Consider the following 15415-nt stretch of genomic DNA (forward strand, 5'->3'; position numbering starts at 1 on the left):
GGTAACAGAAGCAAGATGGAACAAGGTGCCTGACCACACAGCGGCCGCAATTAGAGAGACGACTTAGAAGCAGCATCGGTAAGATCTGCTGACCATTAGCTGTAGGAGGGAGTGAGGGAGAGGAAGGAGTGTGGGGCGAGGCCCAGTTTTCTGACAGGGGTGACCGGGTTGGTGGTGACGCCATTCTTAGGGATGAGGGAGAGAGAATGAACAGATGGTTTGACAGCAAAGAGGGCAACCTCAGATTTGAGGTAGCCCGTGAACACACCCAAATGGCAATGTTCCACAGGCAGCCAGATCAATGGTTTGCCCAATCTTTATACAAATACTTACTGACTCCCCACTAGGCACCAGATGTGAAGTGACACTTGGCATTAGGTGTAGAGTGGCCACCAAAACAGATGTGTTCTCTGCCCTCAGGAAGCTGTGGTAAGTGTTACCCAGAAAAGAATAAGGTACTATGAGAAGAAGAACCAGTCTGGGTGTGTGAGACTTGATGGGGAAGCTGAGGCTGAGCAGGATGAGAAGATTCTGGATCTCAGAGGATCCCAGAAGATTCTGGATCCCAGCACCGCTTGGCTGGGGATGGAGAGGGGACCCCTGGGGGTCATGCGCACATTGGTGGGGGTGAGTCAGAGACACTGTTGCACAGGCTGTTGGGGGCCGGGGGCCAAAGAGCTAGATAGTCCAGGGGCCGAGGCTGCTGGCTTCCGTTCCCTCAGCTTTAGGGCATGCTCGCAGGGAGGGGCACTCCTGGTGTTCGGGCTGAGGTCCTAATCTGCCCAGGGACAATGAGCATTTGGCCCCTTCTCCAAGGTGGGTGTGTTCGGCACATGAGAACCTGTACGGGGCACCCACGGTTTCGCCTAGATAGCGGGAGGCCTGATGAAGCAACCTCCAGGCAGGACTGAAATCCTCACGCTCAGGTTCTTAAAAACAAAACAAGAATAAAAACCTTAGCAACTTTTTCTAACTCATGCTCCATTCTCTTCTCGGAAATGAAAGCCAGGAGAATGTGGGTTTAGAAGGGAGCCCAGTTAAGCCCCAGTCCGTCCCTGTAGCAGCACAACAACCAGGGAGCATCTCAAAACTGCTTGGAACCATTTAGCAGAGAAGAGAAAACCGCATTGAGACCAAACTGGGAGCTGTTCGCTTATGTGCAGTTAGTGTCTACGATGACAGCAACCAGCGCAAACACTTACTGTGTGCTGGCTGCTGTTTGCGTCACTCAGCCTTCCGACAGCCCTATGCAGGATTTACTTTCATAGTCCTATTGTGCAGATGAAGAAACTGAGGCACAGAGAGGTTAAGGTGCTTTCCCAAGGCCCTTGCCCTTTTCCGACATTTAATTGGAAGAGTCAGGATTTCAAGCCAGAAGTCTGGATCCCAGAGCCCACTCTCTTAACCAGTCTTCCGATAAATGGGTCGATGCTAGAGCAGTTGGAGTAAAAGGGACTGATCTGTGAGGCGTTGTGGGGAGATGGACTCCCAGGGGAAGAGGGATGCCCCCAGGCAGTCTGGTTTCTGACAACCTGCCCCTGAGAGGGAGTCTTCCAGATAGAAGGGGAGCTGGGAAGTGCTGAGTTCAGCTGCTGGTTTACAGATGGGGAAGCTGAGGCACGGGAAAGTGGAGGGACTGCGCTAGGGAGGGACAGAAGCTGGGTCAGAGGGAGTGTCCTCTTCCAGGAAGCCTTCCCCTCCTCCCTTTCCCTGGAGGATTCAGCTTGAGCAAGCCCAGTGTCCCGTGTACCCTCGGGTGCCACTTCTGCTGAGCAGGTGTTTATGGTTCCCCACGGGAGTCCCCAGGGCAGCCAGGAAAAAATGAAGCCACCTCCCTGCAAGGAGCTGGCATCTCCCGTAGCTGCCTTCACAAGGACGCCACCCTGCACAGCAGAGCCCCTTACCCTTTTGCAATCTGCAGAACCACCTTCCTGACCCGGGCCGTTTATATCCTGCTCAGCATCAACCCTAAGCGGCCCATTTCAAACACCCCACCTGGGTCTCAGACACCCCGTCGTGGCACAAAGTTCCCACCTGGACCCCTCCAGTGAGTTTCTGGGAAATGTGTAAGTTCTGACCGCCAGCATCGCTCCTCTCCCACACCCCCGTGCCACCCTGGGTGAAGTACCCACCCACCGCAAGGCGGCGGCGGCCGGAAGGAAGCTCCTCTCTTTGGCCATCTGGAGCCAAGGCCAGTCTTACCTTTCCACCTGGAGGTTGACTTTGGAAGGCTCCACGTTGGGATTCTCCCATTCCATTTGCGGGCAGTGCATGAAATAGCAAAGCGTGTACAGCGCCTCCGGCTCCCAGTAGAGCGCCCCCTGCTTGTGGTGCAGGGGAGTGCCGTTGCCGTGGTGCTTGGCATTGAGGGGCTGCAGGTGGTGCATTGCTCGGGACACCAGGTCACCTGTGGACAGAGGTAAGATTTCAGATCCTTCAGGCAGCCATGACGTGCAGAGCTGTGCTGAAGACCTCTGCAGAGTTTCCGATGCTGGGACTCCCTCATTCAACTGTGGTGGTCCTCTGGGACCTCTGAGACTGCACATAGGCTATTCCCTTTATCCAGAACACTCTCTCTCCTCTTCTCCAGGCTAACGCCTACTGACCGTCCAGGTATCAGCGGATATATTGGTTTCTCCAGGCAACCCTCCTGGAATCTCCCCACTCCCCCGCGTGTGTATCACACTGTACTTTCTTAGCACAGCAGGTAGAGGCTGTGTTAGGGCTGCCATTTCCTTGTGGGTCCTTCCCAATGGCAGCAACTGTCTTAAACGACACTTGTGTATCGGTACAGTTCTAAGTACCCCAGTTCATCTCCCTAAAGTAGGTATCTTTGTAAACCCATTTCATGGATGAGGAAAGAGGTCAAATAATTTCTCAAGGTCATGCAGCAGCCATAAGTGGCAGAGTCAGGATTTGAACCCACGCAGTCTGCCTCCAGAATGTCCATGCTGAGCCATTCTCCTTGAGGACAGGGGCTCTGTCTTACTTTACTCTGCACTAGCAAACCTGGGATACGCTCTAGTCTTTCTCCTGCTTTCTCCAAAGGAAACCAGCCTTCTCTTCATCAAACCAAATGTATGCCCCCAGGTTGGCCGCACAGGGAGGACCTTCCTGTGGGGAGGCTGGCTGGACCTGGAAGCCCTCACTTTTCTAGGCTAAGATGGCGTTTCCCAAACTTGGTTGTTTGTATGCTACCTTCATGAGCACAGCTGTATCCAAGTCCCACCTGTGCCATGACTTACTTAACTTTAGATGGATTCCTTTAGATTTTTTTTTAAAGTATGGGTATCTAAAAAGGAAATGTTCTGTCACTTATCATTAAGGGAAGATCAGTATCACTTGTCATAAACAGAAGATCACTATAAAAGTTAATTTGATGGAAACAAAATAGTATAATTCATTTTAAAAAAGATTTTATTTATCGGAGAGAGAGAGACAGACAGAAAGAGTGACAGAGAGCATGAGTGGGGAGGAGAGGGAGAGGCAAGATCCCTGCTGGACTAGAAAGGGGAATATTTGCCTGAATGGGGAGCCTGACGTGGGGCTCGATCCCAGAACCCTGAGTTCATGACCTGAGCCAAAAGCAGATGCTTAACCAACTGAACCATCCAGGTGCCCCCAGTATAATTAATTCATAGCTGAATTCTGGTCCAATTTTGTTGTTGTTCTAAATGACACGTGTTAGAGAAGTGTTAGGGGCTCATCCCAAATGAATGTTTCTTCTTGAAGCAAATAGAATTAAAATTGGATTTAAAAGGATCACTCCCTGACCAATGTTATTCAGTGTGCTGCCCTGTTCCACTTGTCCAGTGGAATGCGTAGCACACTCCAGATAACACTCATCTGAGGTACTGTAATGACTAATTTCATGGGTCAATGGGATGAGGCTATGGTGCCCAGTTATTTGGTTAAACACTAGCCTATAGGTTGCTGTGAAGGTATTTTTCACATTAAATTTTAACCTTTAAATCAGTAGATTTTGGGAAAAGCAGACTCTCTTCCAAGATGTGGGTGGGCCTCATCCAATCAGTTGAAGGCCTTAGGAGAAAAGACCTTGAAGAAGACGGAATTCGGTCTTCAGGCTCAAGACCGAAACATTAATTCTGGCCGGAATTTACTGCTCTCTTCCCCACCCAGGCAGCCCCTGGTCGGGGAGGGAGACTGTCCCCCCAACTCCCCATCTTTCTCTGCCCAGCTGATACCAGGCCTGCGGAGACCACCACTTCTCTGCCATCCACCCGTACCTTTTAACATGACACTCTGACCTCAAACCCAAACCCAAGAATGTGAGGCTCAATGAGAGGCATGAGTTTCTCCTCCAAAGGCCCAAAGTCCATTTTCTAGTCTGAAGGTGGGGCCAGAAGGGCAGAAATAGCAAATATTCCCCTTTCTAGTCCACGTCCAAGGCAGACATGGTTAATCAATCACAGAGCTCTTACACACTGAGTATAGATGTCCTTCTGGAGACAAGATTCCAAGTGGCCACTATTTCTGAGAGAGGACTTTTCAGAGGAAAGGAAACTTCCTTGTTGTCAGAGTCCTGAGGCCTTAACAGGACAAATGAGCCAGGATGCAACCTACCAAGCTTGATATCAGGACAGCAAGCAGATGCAGGGGCTGGACAGAGAACAGCGAGGGTGGCAACCCTGTACCCCTCTGCCTCTTACCATGCCTCGCTCAGAGCCTGACCCTTCTCTCTCCATTTCCCAAAGGCGGGAACGTATGCCCAAGAAACTCCAAAAAAGAAACAGAGAAGGAAATTCTCTGTGAGAGGTGGGCAGCCTGGAAAGACCCCCAGGGGACCTGCAGATGGAAAACTGGAGAACCAGCACTCACTGTCAAGAGGGAGTTCAAATCCCAGCTCTGCCGCTCATCGGTGCACAAAACAGTAAGTCACTCAGCCTCGGGTAATAAGCTGCCTCCGTCTGGTGGTTATGAGGGTTCAGGACAAAACGAGGAAGGGCTTGGCATGCTGTAGGCATGAAATTAGCTGCCCTCTTAGGTTCAGGTCCCGCCGGTTCACCCTTCTCTCTGGATGGTGAGACCTGGAGGTTGGGTGCCTGGGAAGTGTGGGGACAGTCCTGCCGGTGTCCTGACCCAGCGCCTAACTTGCTTTGTGCTAGAGTTGATCTTTTCGGAACTTACGCTACAAAGCTGCACAATCCAGGTGTCTGTCTGGGGGTCCACTTAGGTCCTTAGTTGCTGCTTCTTCCCTGTTCTCTCTACATCTTTTAGAAGCATGGAGGGAAGAGAAAAAGGAAGCCAGAAACCTGCCTCTGGCCAGTCCTATCAGTCAGTCTCATAAGAGGCAGCTCCAACCCCTGGGAAAGAGCCTGACCGGCGAATGTAGAGAAGGAGCCTGGGAAGAACAAGATGGCAGGTCTGGACTGGGACTAGACACAATGATGATGCTGTGCATCTTCTGATGAGGAGGACATGAAGTAGAGGGTAGTGGCAGCAGGAGCAGAAACCACAATATATGGAGAACCTGACACGCCTCAGGCCATTTATACACTTTCCAGTTTAATTATCTAAGAGCCAGAGGGGACATAAACCCACTTCAGAGATGAGAAAATCAAGGGAAGAGACAAATGGCCCAAGTGTCGCACAGGAAGTAGCAGGCTGCCACTCCAACGAGGCTGCCAGGGCTCATGTTCTTAGCCAGTACATCCCCGTTTCTTCTAGGATCTATGTCAGGGTGTGGCCTTTGAAAAACTCTGGTGAAGAGTTTGAGGCCTAAATCCCCAGTCTCCCCAAATATATGCCATTGTGGATTTCAGGGTGGGGGGCTCAGGAGATGGGTCTGCCTCTGCTGGCAGAGTGGAGCTTCTGGCTAAGGGGTCTCAGCGTCCGAACCGTCTGCAGGAGGGGGTGGTGGCTGCTGAAGCCCAGTCTCTGGAGCTCTCTGCCTCAGGAGAGCAGGAGACAAGGAGGTCTTCATTCTTTGGTGGCATCAAGAGCCCATCAGGAGCTCCCGAGGTCATGGCTGGCTTGGCCACCCCCAGAGTCTGCACAGCAAGGCTCAGCCCATCTGTAACCGGCACCTGTCAATAACCACATCCTCCGTGGGTGTGGGGTGGGGACAAGCCACAGAGGCCATGGCAGACAGGGCCAATGGCCAGTAGCTCTGGAAGGAACTGCACACTTCCCAGTTCTGCCCCTGGCTGTGATGTCAGGGTCCTCAACGGTGGCCCCAGCCACGGGTGGGGGGAAGGGGTGAGGTTTTATGAAGATTCACGGGAGGCCAAGAGCACAGGCTGAGCCCCAGCAGGGCAGGAAGAAGGGAGACGCCATCTGGGGAGACTTGAAAATCGCGGGGTGAACTTTGCAGAGGTGCTGGGTTTCCGCTGAGTTTGCATGTCGGTGGCAGGGTCTGAGGGGCTCTCCCTCACCCCCACGCATGTGCAGGGAGAAGGACCTGGGCTCACCAGTAACAGACTCAGCACAGCCTCCACAGCCCTCCAGGAGGAAAGATGAGTTGCAAACAGCAGGGGTGTGTGTGTGGTGGGGGAACAGTGAGGGGAGAAAGGCTCCCATCAGGAAAATCTGAGAGGTAATTCTGTTCCTAAGTAGTAGGAGGCACGCTGACCGCTGGAGGGAGCAGACAGGGAAACCGCTGGATGCTTTTGGCCAAAGAACCAAAGACCGAGAGACTCCTAGAGCCGGGTGTGGCCTCCGAGCTGACCCACTGTGTTCTCCTGGGTGTGATCTCTGTAGCATCCAGCCATGGGAAATGTCACTGTCATGTTATTATGAACAGTAGTGACAGGAGCCCCTACACTGTGCCACAAACCTGAGTCAGCACCTTGCGTGCACTGTTCCTAATCCTCTTGTGTTCTGCAAAACACTCATGATAGTAATCAGTTTAATAGCAGCGATCTGCAGCCGAGTGGATTCTGCCTGCCAGAGGACACTTGGCAAAGCTTGGAGCCATTTTGGGTTGTCATGTCCAAGGGCCCGCTACTGGCATCCTGTGGGTGGAGGTTAGAGCTGCTGCTAACCATCCTACAAACGGTCCCCACAGCAAAGAATCGAGCCCCAAATGTCAATAATGTCAAGGCTGAGATATCTTATTTTACAGATAAGGAAATTGAGGCACAGACAAAAGTCCAACCTGGGTCCATCTGACTCTAAAGCCTGTGCTCTCCACCCTACCCCCTACCGTTTTCTTTTTTTTTTTTTTTAAAGAGATAGCCCAGGGCAGCCGTGGTCAGCTCCAAGTCCAATCTGGCATTATGTAGCCAAGGTGTTAATGCTTCTTACCCTCAGTTCAGTAATTCTGTTTCTGGGAATCCTTCCCAATGTTAGGATCCAAAATGCAGCAAAAATCCTTACGCACAAGGATTTTCATCCAATCCTAATTTATGGGATCCAAAATTTAACAAAGAAATATATATTTAAAAATAACAGCATGGTTAAATAAATTCTTGTATATCCATGTGATAAAATAAAAAACTTGTGCAGTCATTAAAAAGGTTTGCACTGATCTGTAATACTACGAAAAAAAAATCCTCTTGTTAAAATGGCAAGTAGAAAAAAAGCGAAACTCACAATTGCATACTGTGAGATCAGGATTACATTATTTAAAAACTTTGCATAAAGTCAATATGAAAACCACGCCTCCCCCAACAAGCCCCCAAATGTTGACTAAGGCTTTCTCTCCCTAGTGGGACTGTGGGTGGTATTCCCTTCCATCTTGTTTGTAGTTTCTGAATTGTGAATTACAGCTACTTGGCGTTATCAGAATAATAAGCTTACTAGGCTGATATGTTTTCTTTCTTGTACCTTCCATCCATGTCAGACTAGAGTATCATCTTTCCATCTGTCTTTCTCTAAGCTCTAGTATAAAAGCTCAGGACAGGGGAACCCAGGTGGCTCAGTCAGTTGAACATTCAACTCTTGATTTTGGCTCAAGTCACGATCTTAGAGTTGTGGGATTGGGCCCCACATTGGGCTCTGTGCTCAGAGTAGAATCTGCTTGAGATTCTCTCTCTCTCTCCCCTGCTCCTTTCCCCCCATTGCTTATAAGTAAATAAATCTTAAAAAAAAAAAAAAGCTCAGAATAAGAAAACTCACAAGGGAGTGAAGAAGAGAAGGTCCATGATTTGGGCCCATTCCGCAAGATGCTGGGACACCTTTGACCGTGGTTGGGCTAACTACCTCCTTGCAGCATTGTTCAGCTAAACCTAAACTTCCAGGTTTCCTGCTTTTGCTCCTGTTTTCTCACCTTGGAGTGCCTTTTCCCTCATTCTCCCAACTACTGAGGACCTCTAAGGCTGTGATCAAGTGCTACTTCTCCCATGCAGCCCTCCAGGATGCTCCCAGTCAGAATCTCCTCTTCCCCTTTTTACCCACAATACCTGCTAATAAAGTCTAATATGCTACTTGCTTGATTCTGTCATGTTTCATGTCTGCTTCCCCCACTGAGCCTCAAAGGGGAGAGGCTGTGCCCCATTTGCTGTCCTGTTCCTGGAGGGGCAGAGTGTGTGTGTGTATGTGTGTGTGTGTGTGTGTGGTGGTCAGAAACATGCTGCCTAAGTCTGAGCCTCCAATCTGCCACTAACTAGCTGTGTGACTTTGGGTGCATTATTTAACCTCTCTGTAAATGGAGATTTTTATCACCTAATGGATTTGTTGGATGGATAATAATAGTACCTACCTTGTAATATTAAAAGAAGTCATGCATATAAGTCACTTAAAACACACGGGAGTCTAGTATATCCTAAGTGCTTAATAAATATTCAGCCCTATTTCTTTTTCTCATCACCATCATCACCACCACCACCACCACCATTATCACCATCATTATCACTACTATCATCTCACTATCACCATCATCACCACTGTCACCATCATAATCATCATCATCTTCATGACCACCATCTTCATCACCATCATCATCTTCATCAACAACATCATACCACCACCATCATCATTACCATCATCACCACCATCATTACCATCATCATCTTCATCACCACCACCATCACCACCACCATCATCACCATCAGCAAATCTTCACCAGCATCATCATCATCAGCCCTGTTCTTAATCAGAGGCCCTAAGGACATCTCTCAGGAGGGCTGGCCACAGAATATGGATTTGGCACAGGGGTTCTGCAATCCCTAGCTCCATCTCAAACCCCACTCTATGTATGTGCTATCCACTGCTTCACCCTTCAGCTTTTGTGAACCCCAAACTACAAATCCACTTGTCACTAGCGGCTTTATGTTTCAGCAGATGGAGCTGGTTCCAGAAACCTTATAGAATTTGCTAATAACTGGTTTCCCAAATGTCAGCCACCTGGGAATCACCACCAGGTCTTCTCTCATTATCTGTGGGCTGCAGGTACAATTTATCTACTTAATATTTTTCTTTAAATTGGCTCATTCTTTCACTCATTTTAAAAGGAAACTTCATATCAGTGCCATAAATGGAAAACCAATATTTTTCTAGTGCTCATGAAAAATTCATGGCAATTAAAAATAAGAAGTGTTGTGTGTATCACCTACGATCATCTCCTATCCCGCCCTTCAGAAATGCTGCTCTAAACTGCCAGACTCTGGTTGTCAGAGCAGCTCCCACTAAGTCGCCCCCTGCCTGCCAGCTACAATCGTCTGGGACAAAGGGCTACACATTCCAACGGTGGCTCCTTCTGCCCAAAAGACAGCAGCTGAGGCAGCAACTTCATCTCCTTCCCTCATCTACAGTCAGCTGCCACTTACTACAGTATGTTTTCAAAACCTCCTACAACCCTGGGGGAGCAAGGATCATCACCCTCTTGTCATAGATGGAAACACCAGGGATCATAGTGACTGAGTCACTTGACTTATACCACACAGCACAGGTGAGAAAACAGAGGTGTTCTCCAGCATCACAAACTGCTGTTTAAATTTCCCCACCAAAACCCCTTCCTTGATAAAGAAAGAATGGAAAGACCACGTGTAATCCAAGTCATTAGGGACAATGGAAGACTGAACCCTGGATTGAGCAGGAAACCTACCATTCATTCATTCATTCATTCATCAAATATTTACTGAGTCCTGCATGTGCCAACCATTATCCCACGCCCTAAGGATATCATGATATTTTTAAAAAACACAACCCAGGGCGCCTGCGTGGCTCAGTGGGTTAAAGCCTCTGCCTTTGGCTCAGGTCATGATCCCAGGGTCCTGGTATAGGGACCTCTGCTCAGCAGGGAGCCTGCTTCCTCCTCTCTCTCTGCCTGCTTCTCTGCCTACTTGTGATCTCTGTCTGTCAAATTAATAAATAAAATCTTAAAAAACAAAACAAAAAAACACAACCCTCTCAGCTGTCGTGGGTTTATAGTCTTGGTGGGGTGGACAGACAGTATATAAATAAACATATGGTATGTCAGGTGGTGATAAGTGCGGGATGAAGAAGATTGAAGCAGGAAGACTGTATAAAGAGTGGTGGGGTAAGGGTGAGTGGGGTGGTCACAGGAGGGCCTCTCTGAGGAGGGGAGAGTGAAGCAGAGGTCTGAATAAAGTGACAGAGGAGCCCTGTAAATACCAGGGGAAGAGCTTTCTAGACAGAAGGGGCAGCAAGTGCAAAGGCTCTGTGGTAGAGTGCAATATTAGAAAAATATCAAGAGGCTAGTGGCCACTTTGCCATCAGAGAGGGACACAGGTGCACCCCAGGGGCTGGAGGCAGGACTCAGCAAAGAGCCCAACTCCATTCCAAACAAGGAGAGAGACCCTTTTGTCCAAGCCATAAGGATTAAGTTTCTTTTTTTCTTTCTGGGGACACCGAGGAGACACAACCCAGAAAGCTTTTTACTCACTGTTGTAAATTAATGGCCCCCTTTTGTCTGCCTCATTGAATGGGAGCAAGAAGTTCACAGTTGAGTGTGAAAAGTAGTGTGAATAGGAAGAGGCATTTTAGGATGAGGCTTTCATTTTTTTCCCCCTTTAACCCACAGAACGCAAACACTACAATTAGTGACTGCTGGATGGGGTTTCAACTGGGAGCTTGTGGATAGGGCTGGCATGTCAGGCAGAGGAGCCGAGACAAGACCTCAGAGGACACGAGTGTGGGACTGAGTGGAACCCAAAGGACAGTCAAGTTGGTTCAAAAGTGAGCCTCAAGCCGGGGCCTCTGCTTCTTCTGTGGCCTCAGTGGGAGAGCCTGGGCAGACCCGATTCCCCTAGATATGCTCACTGGTTCAGGGAAAGAGAGCCTGAAGGGACTGCTCACCAGTCTCTAGGTCAGCTGTGAAGTTCAGCGTGTCACTGTGCAAATTTCCTAGGGCTCAGAGTTTAAAAAAAAAAAAAAAAAAAAAGGCCAGCCTGTGTCAGTTTGGGGGCTGAGTGGCATCCTAATTTAGCTTCGCACTCCAACAGTTAAGGCATACATGGGCTCAGTTCCAGGTCTCTGAAATCAAAGTCTGGTTCTATAGAATATTTAATATTTGACTGGACTGTCATTAAGAGTTCCCCTCCCCGGTGGCATTTTCTTCCGATCTTGTTTCGGAGACCAACTCGCTGCATGTTCCCCTCTTGAGATTATCTCCCAAGTCAGGGGTGCTGTGTTAGGGGCTCACAAGGCAAAGCTGAACCGGACACAGCATAGTAAGGCCGGGAAAAAAAAAAAAAAAAACCAAAAAACCAACTGGGTTTCGAATTATGACTCTGCAATTTACTAGCTGCATGGCCTTGGGCAAAACCTTTCTCCTTCCAAATTTCAGTTTTCTTATCTGTGAAATGGGAATACCTTTCATCTACCGAAGGCACCTGGCACACAGTAGGTGCTCCAGAATGAGCGGATTTATCTTCACCCCAAGCCACAGCAGGCCGGACAAAGGTAAGTGCTTTGAACATCTTGGGTGATCAAGTTCAGATCAAAATGTGATGCCCTGAGGATACGGGCGGGGTTATAGGGAGAGGTCTCGGGCCTACGGTGGCCCCCTTCCAGGGGATATCCTTTGTGACTTTCTGCATCTCCAGGTCTGTTGAGAGAAGAACATTTATGATGCATTCAACAGAGCAAGCTACCGATCCCCAGAGCTGGAAGGAACACAGCTCTCACTGCACCTGTAACATGTAGAAACATCTGCCGGGGTTCTCCCCGAGGGACAGCAGTCTTGTGGTGAAGCGTGGAAGCTCCGCCTTAAGAACCGCACTCAGTCCCAACTCCTGCAGCTCGTGGGTGCGGTGGACCTTAGACAAATCGTTCATCCTCCTCTAGCGTCCCTTCCCGCCAGTGTGGACGACAGCGATTACACTGGAAACAGCTCGTGTGGATTTATCCTAGTCCCCTGGTCCTGTAACACCAGCTGCTGCCGATCATTACTGACTATGGAGAAGGCCAAGGGTAGGCGCTCTGCCCTTGACCCCCACACAGACTGATTCCAGAAGAGCAGGGATATCTGGGAACAGACTCGCTCCAGCTCACCTTTGCAGAATAACAGTAGTTTCTACAAGCCACACTGATAGAGTAATCTTTGAATATGAAGAACAGCTCTCTAGGTACACAGAGAGAGCAAGGCTCGTATTGATTCAGACCACAGAGCAAGCCGCTCTAAATTACAGTCAGATCAGAAAAGCGGGTGATTTTATTACCTCTGGTTGTCGAGGCAGCTTGTCAATGTGCTTGCGCACATACCTTCTATGGGCGACTTAATGAAGGTACAGAACCCCTCTGTAATTAGCAGCACCCATTTGTGTGCTGACAATTCATATGTGAAAGTCAACATCAGTGAGGATGACAGCGTCTAATACACAGAGCAAATTGACCTTAAAGACAATTTCTGCGGCTAGCTGCTGCTGCAGCCTGCCTGCTTTGGCGAAGTACAGATTTATTAAGCAAATCTTTTCTTTGTGGAGAGCCGGAGTTAAGCAGAACCCCAGCCCAGGTGTTAGACTCAAAGAGGGACCCTTAAGGTTATCCTAGGACAAACCCTGGAGACCCCAGCGGAGAGCTGGTGATGAAGCTCTTCCCAGGTTCTGCCCATGCAGACATGATCCAACCCTGTAGCCAGATTCTGCATTTCCAGGGTCAAGGGCATGTCTCAGAAATTCGGAAAGTCCCAAACAGTGTGGCAATTCTTCTTTGAGCAATGCCCCCCACCCCCGCAGGTGCTGCTTGGGCCCTCCATATCCCAAATCCGTGGGAAACTATTAAAGTACAGACATTTTCTTATCCCTTTCCAATTGTTGGAAATATTTCAAAATATCATTCACACATATCACTACGTCCAACTAATGGGGTCATCGAAGCTGCTACTAGATCTTATTATATAATGTGCTGCTAAAAAGTACAGAATGGCTACATCACAATTTTTATAAAAATATTGCAGTAACCGACTTTTAATATAATTGGTTTCCTTTGTAAATGTGTGCACGTATTTCATGCATTTAAAAATATTATTCTGAGGCAAGGTCCATAGGCTTTACCAGACTGTCAAAGGGGTCCATGGCACCCAAAAGTTGAAGAATGATTATATAGCGGACGGAGAGCTGGAAGACCCTGACCCTGTGATGAGCAGCATCTTGTGACTTCTGGGTTTGATGAGAATGGAGGTGCAATTTCCAAATTCAGCTGCCAGAAAGTAGCTCCTTAAAGACCAGAGGGCCAGCCACAGCCTACATCGGCTGTGACTTCCCTTTCCAGAGGGGGGCGCAATGTGCTAAATGGAGGATGCTGTGTATCCTGTGTGTATAGGGACTTGCTTTGGGAAGAGGCACATGTTGTCTTCTGGACCCTGATTTCTTTCTATGGTTCAGAATTTTCCAGAATGCCACACCGATTCATGCTTCAACATAATCCATCGTTTCTAAGATCAATGCTCAGGTCTCATGAGGAACACACCTTCAAGCAATTTGATAATCAACTGAACATAAGTAAATTCAGTTTTATTTTCTTCTGGTTGGCCAGACTCCAAGGACACAGTCCTGAATCAGGGATGCAGAAGGGTTTCAGATCACTGCTCAAACTTGAGACACCCAATCTTTCGACAATCCTTCCCTTATCTCCACCTTTCTGTGCTTTCTCTCTCCCTGTCTTTCCCCTTCTCTTCACATTTCCTGAGGGCATGCTATGTGCCAGGCAGTGTTCTTGGCATTGGGGTTACATCAATAAAGCAAATTATCTCAATTCTCTGTGAGAATATATTCTAGTAGGGAGAGATTAACAATTAAAAAAAAGAAATGAGTAAAATAGAGTGTGGTTAGGTGGAGGGGGGAAGGGTAATGACAGCTAATCACTACTGTGTTTCTTGTTGGGGTGATGACAATTGATAGTGGTTGATAGTTGCTACACTTTAGTAAATAACTAAAAATTGCTGAATTGTACACTTTAAAGAGGTGAACTGTCTATAAATTATATCTCTGTGAAACTTTTATTAAAAAACAAAAAAAATTAAGGGGAAAAAGGCCTTTGGGGTATTGAAAAAATTTTTTTTGAAGATTTATTTATTTGAGGGGAGAGGGGGCAGAAGGAGAGAATCTCAAGCAGACTCCCTGCTGAGTGCAGAGCCTGGTGTGGGGCTCAATCTTAAGATCCATGAGATCATGATCTTAGCTGAAACCAAGAGTCAGATGCTTAACCAATGGATCCACCCAGGTGCCCCTAAAGGGTATTAAAATTCTGGGTGAGGCTTGAAGGTAATGAGGGAACTAGCCATGTGGCTATCTGGAGGAAGAGCAGTTGAGGAAGAGGGAATAGTAAGTGCAAAGTCCTGAGGCATGTCTGCTATAGTCAAGGAAAACCAAGGGGCCAGACTGGCTGGAGTTCAGGGGGTCTTAGGGGACAGCAGAAGAATAAAAGGGATATGTGGAGTGGCCTACAAGCAATTCTGAAAATTTTAGCTTTTTCTGTGGGTCAGATGGAAAGCAGTGGAGGATTCTGACCAGAGGAAAATGTGATTTACGCTTTAAAACGATTTCACTGGAAATCAACAATGAACAGCCACCATCTATAGAGCATTTACTGTGTGTCAGCCACCATGGCAAAGCTTCTTTATGGGCATTAGCTCACTGAATCAGCAAAACCATACTTTAAGTCAGGTACTGTTTTTTCTCTATTTTATAGAAAAGGAAACTGAGGCTCAGAAAAGAACTTGACCTACAACAGTGACAGCGGCAGGAAATGTTATCAGACCTGCCTGACTCCAGAACCCTTGCCTTCCCTATGGCTACCATGGCAGTGTTCTGTGCACACAGCAGGTGCTCAATACAAGCTGTCACCTGGCTGGTGACGAAGCACTGTCCTGAGGGCAGGGGCACCTTGGGCACGGAGAGGGCAGAGAACCAGGGTCCACTTACTCAGTTCTGCGATACTGCCCACACGGGTGGAGAACCAGTGTCCACTTACTCAGTTCTGCGATACTGCCCACACGGGTGGAGAACCAGTGTCCACTTACTCAGTTCTGCGATACTGCCCACACGGGTGG

General features: G+C 48.3%; 1 protein-coding gene across 3 annotated transcripts in view; it reads right to left on the reverse strand.

The window, feature by feature from the left end:
• The window catches only part of ABTB3 (ankyrin repeat and BTB domain containing 3), a 290432-nt gene that overhangs the window by 106640 nt on the left and 168377 nt on the right, over window positions 1-15415 (reverse strand). For 2 of the 3 annotated variants that reach the window (XM_059402170.1, XM_059402169.1), the window contains exons 3-4: window positions 15337-15366; window positions 2203-2407 (exon numbers count right to left, since the gene is read on the reverse strand). In XM_059402170.1, the coding sequence (XP_059258153.1) occupies window positions 2203-2407; window positions 15337-15366 (235 nt within the window). Of the gene's footprint in view, window positions 1-2202; window positions 2408-15287; window positions 15367-15415 lie in introns of those variants that run through there. The other variant, XM_059402171.1, reaches the window with a different exon arrangement.

This window comes from Mustela nigripes, chromosome 6, assembly GCF_022355385.1.
Source record: "Mustela nigripes isolate SB6536 chromosome 6, MUSNIG.SB6536, whole genome shotgun sequence".
NCBI lineage: Eukaryota > Metazoa > Chordata > Mammalia > Carnivora > Mustelidae > Mustela > Mustela nigripes.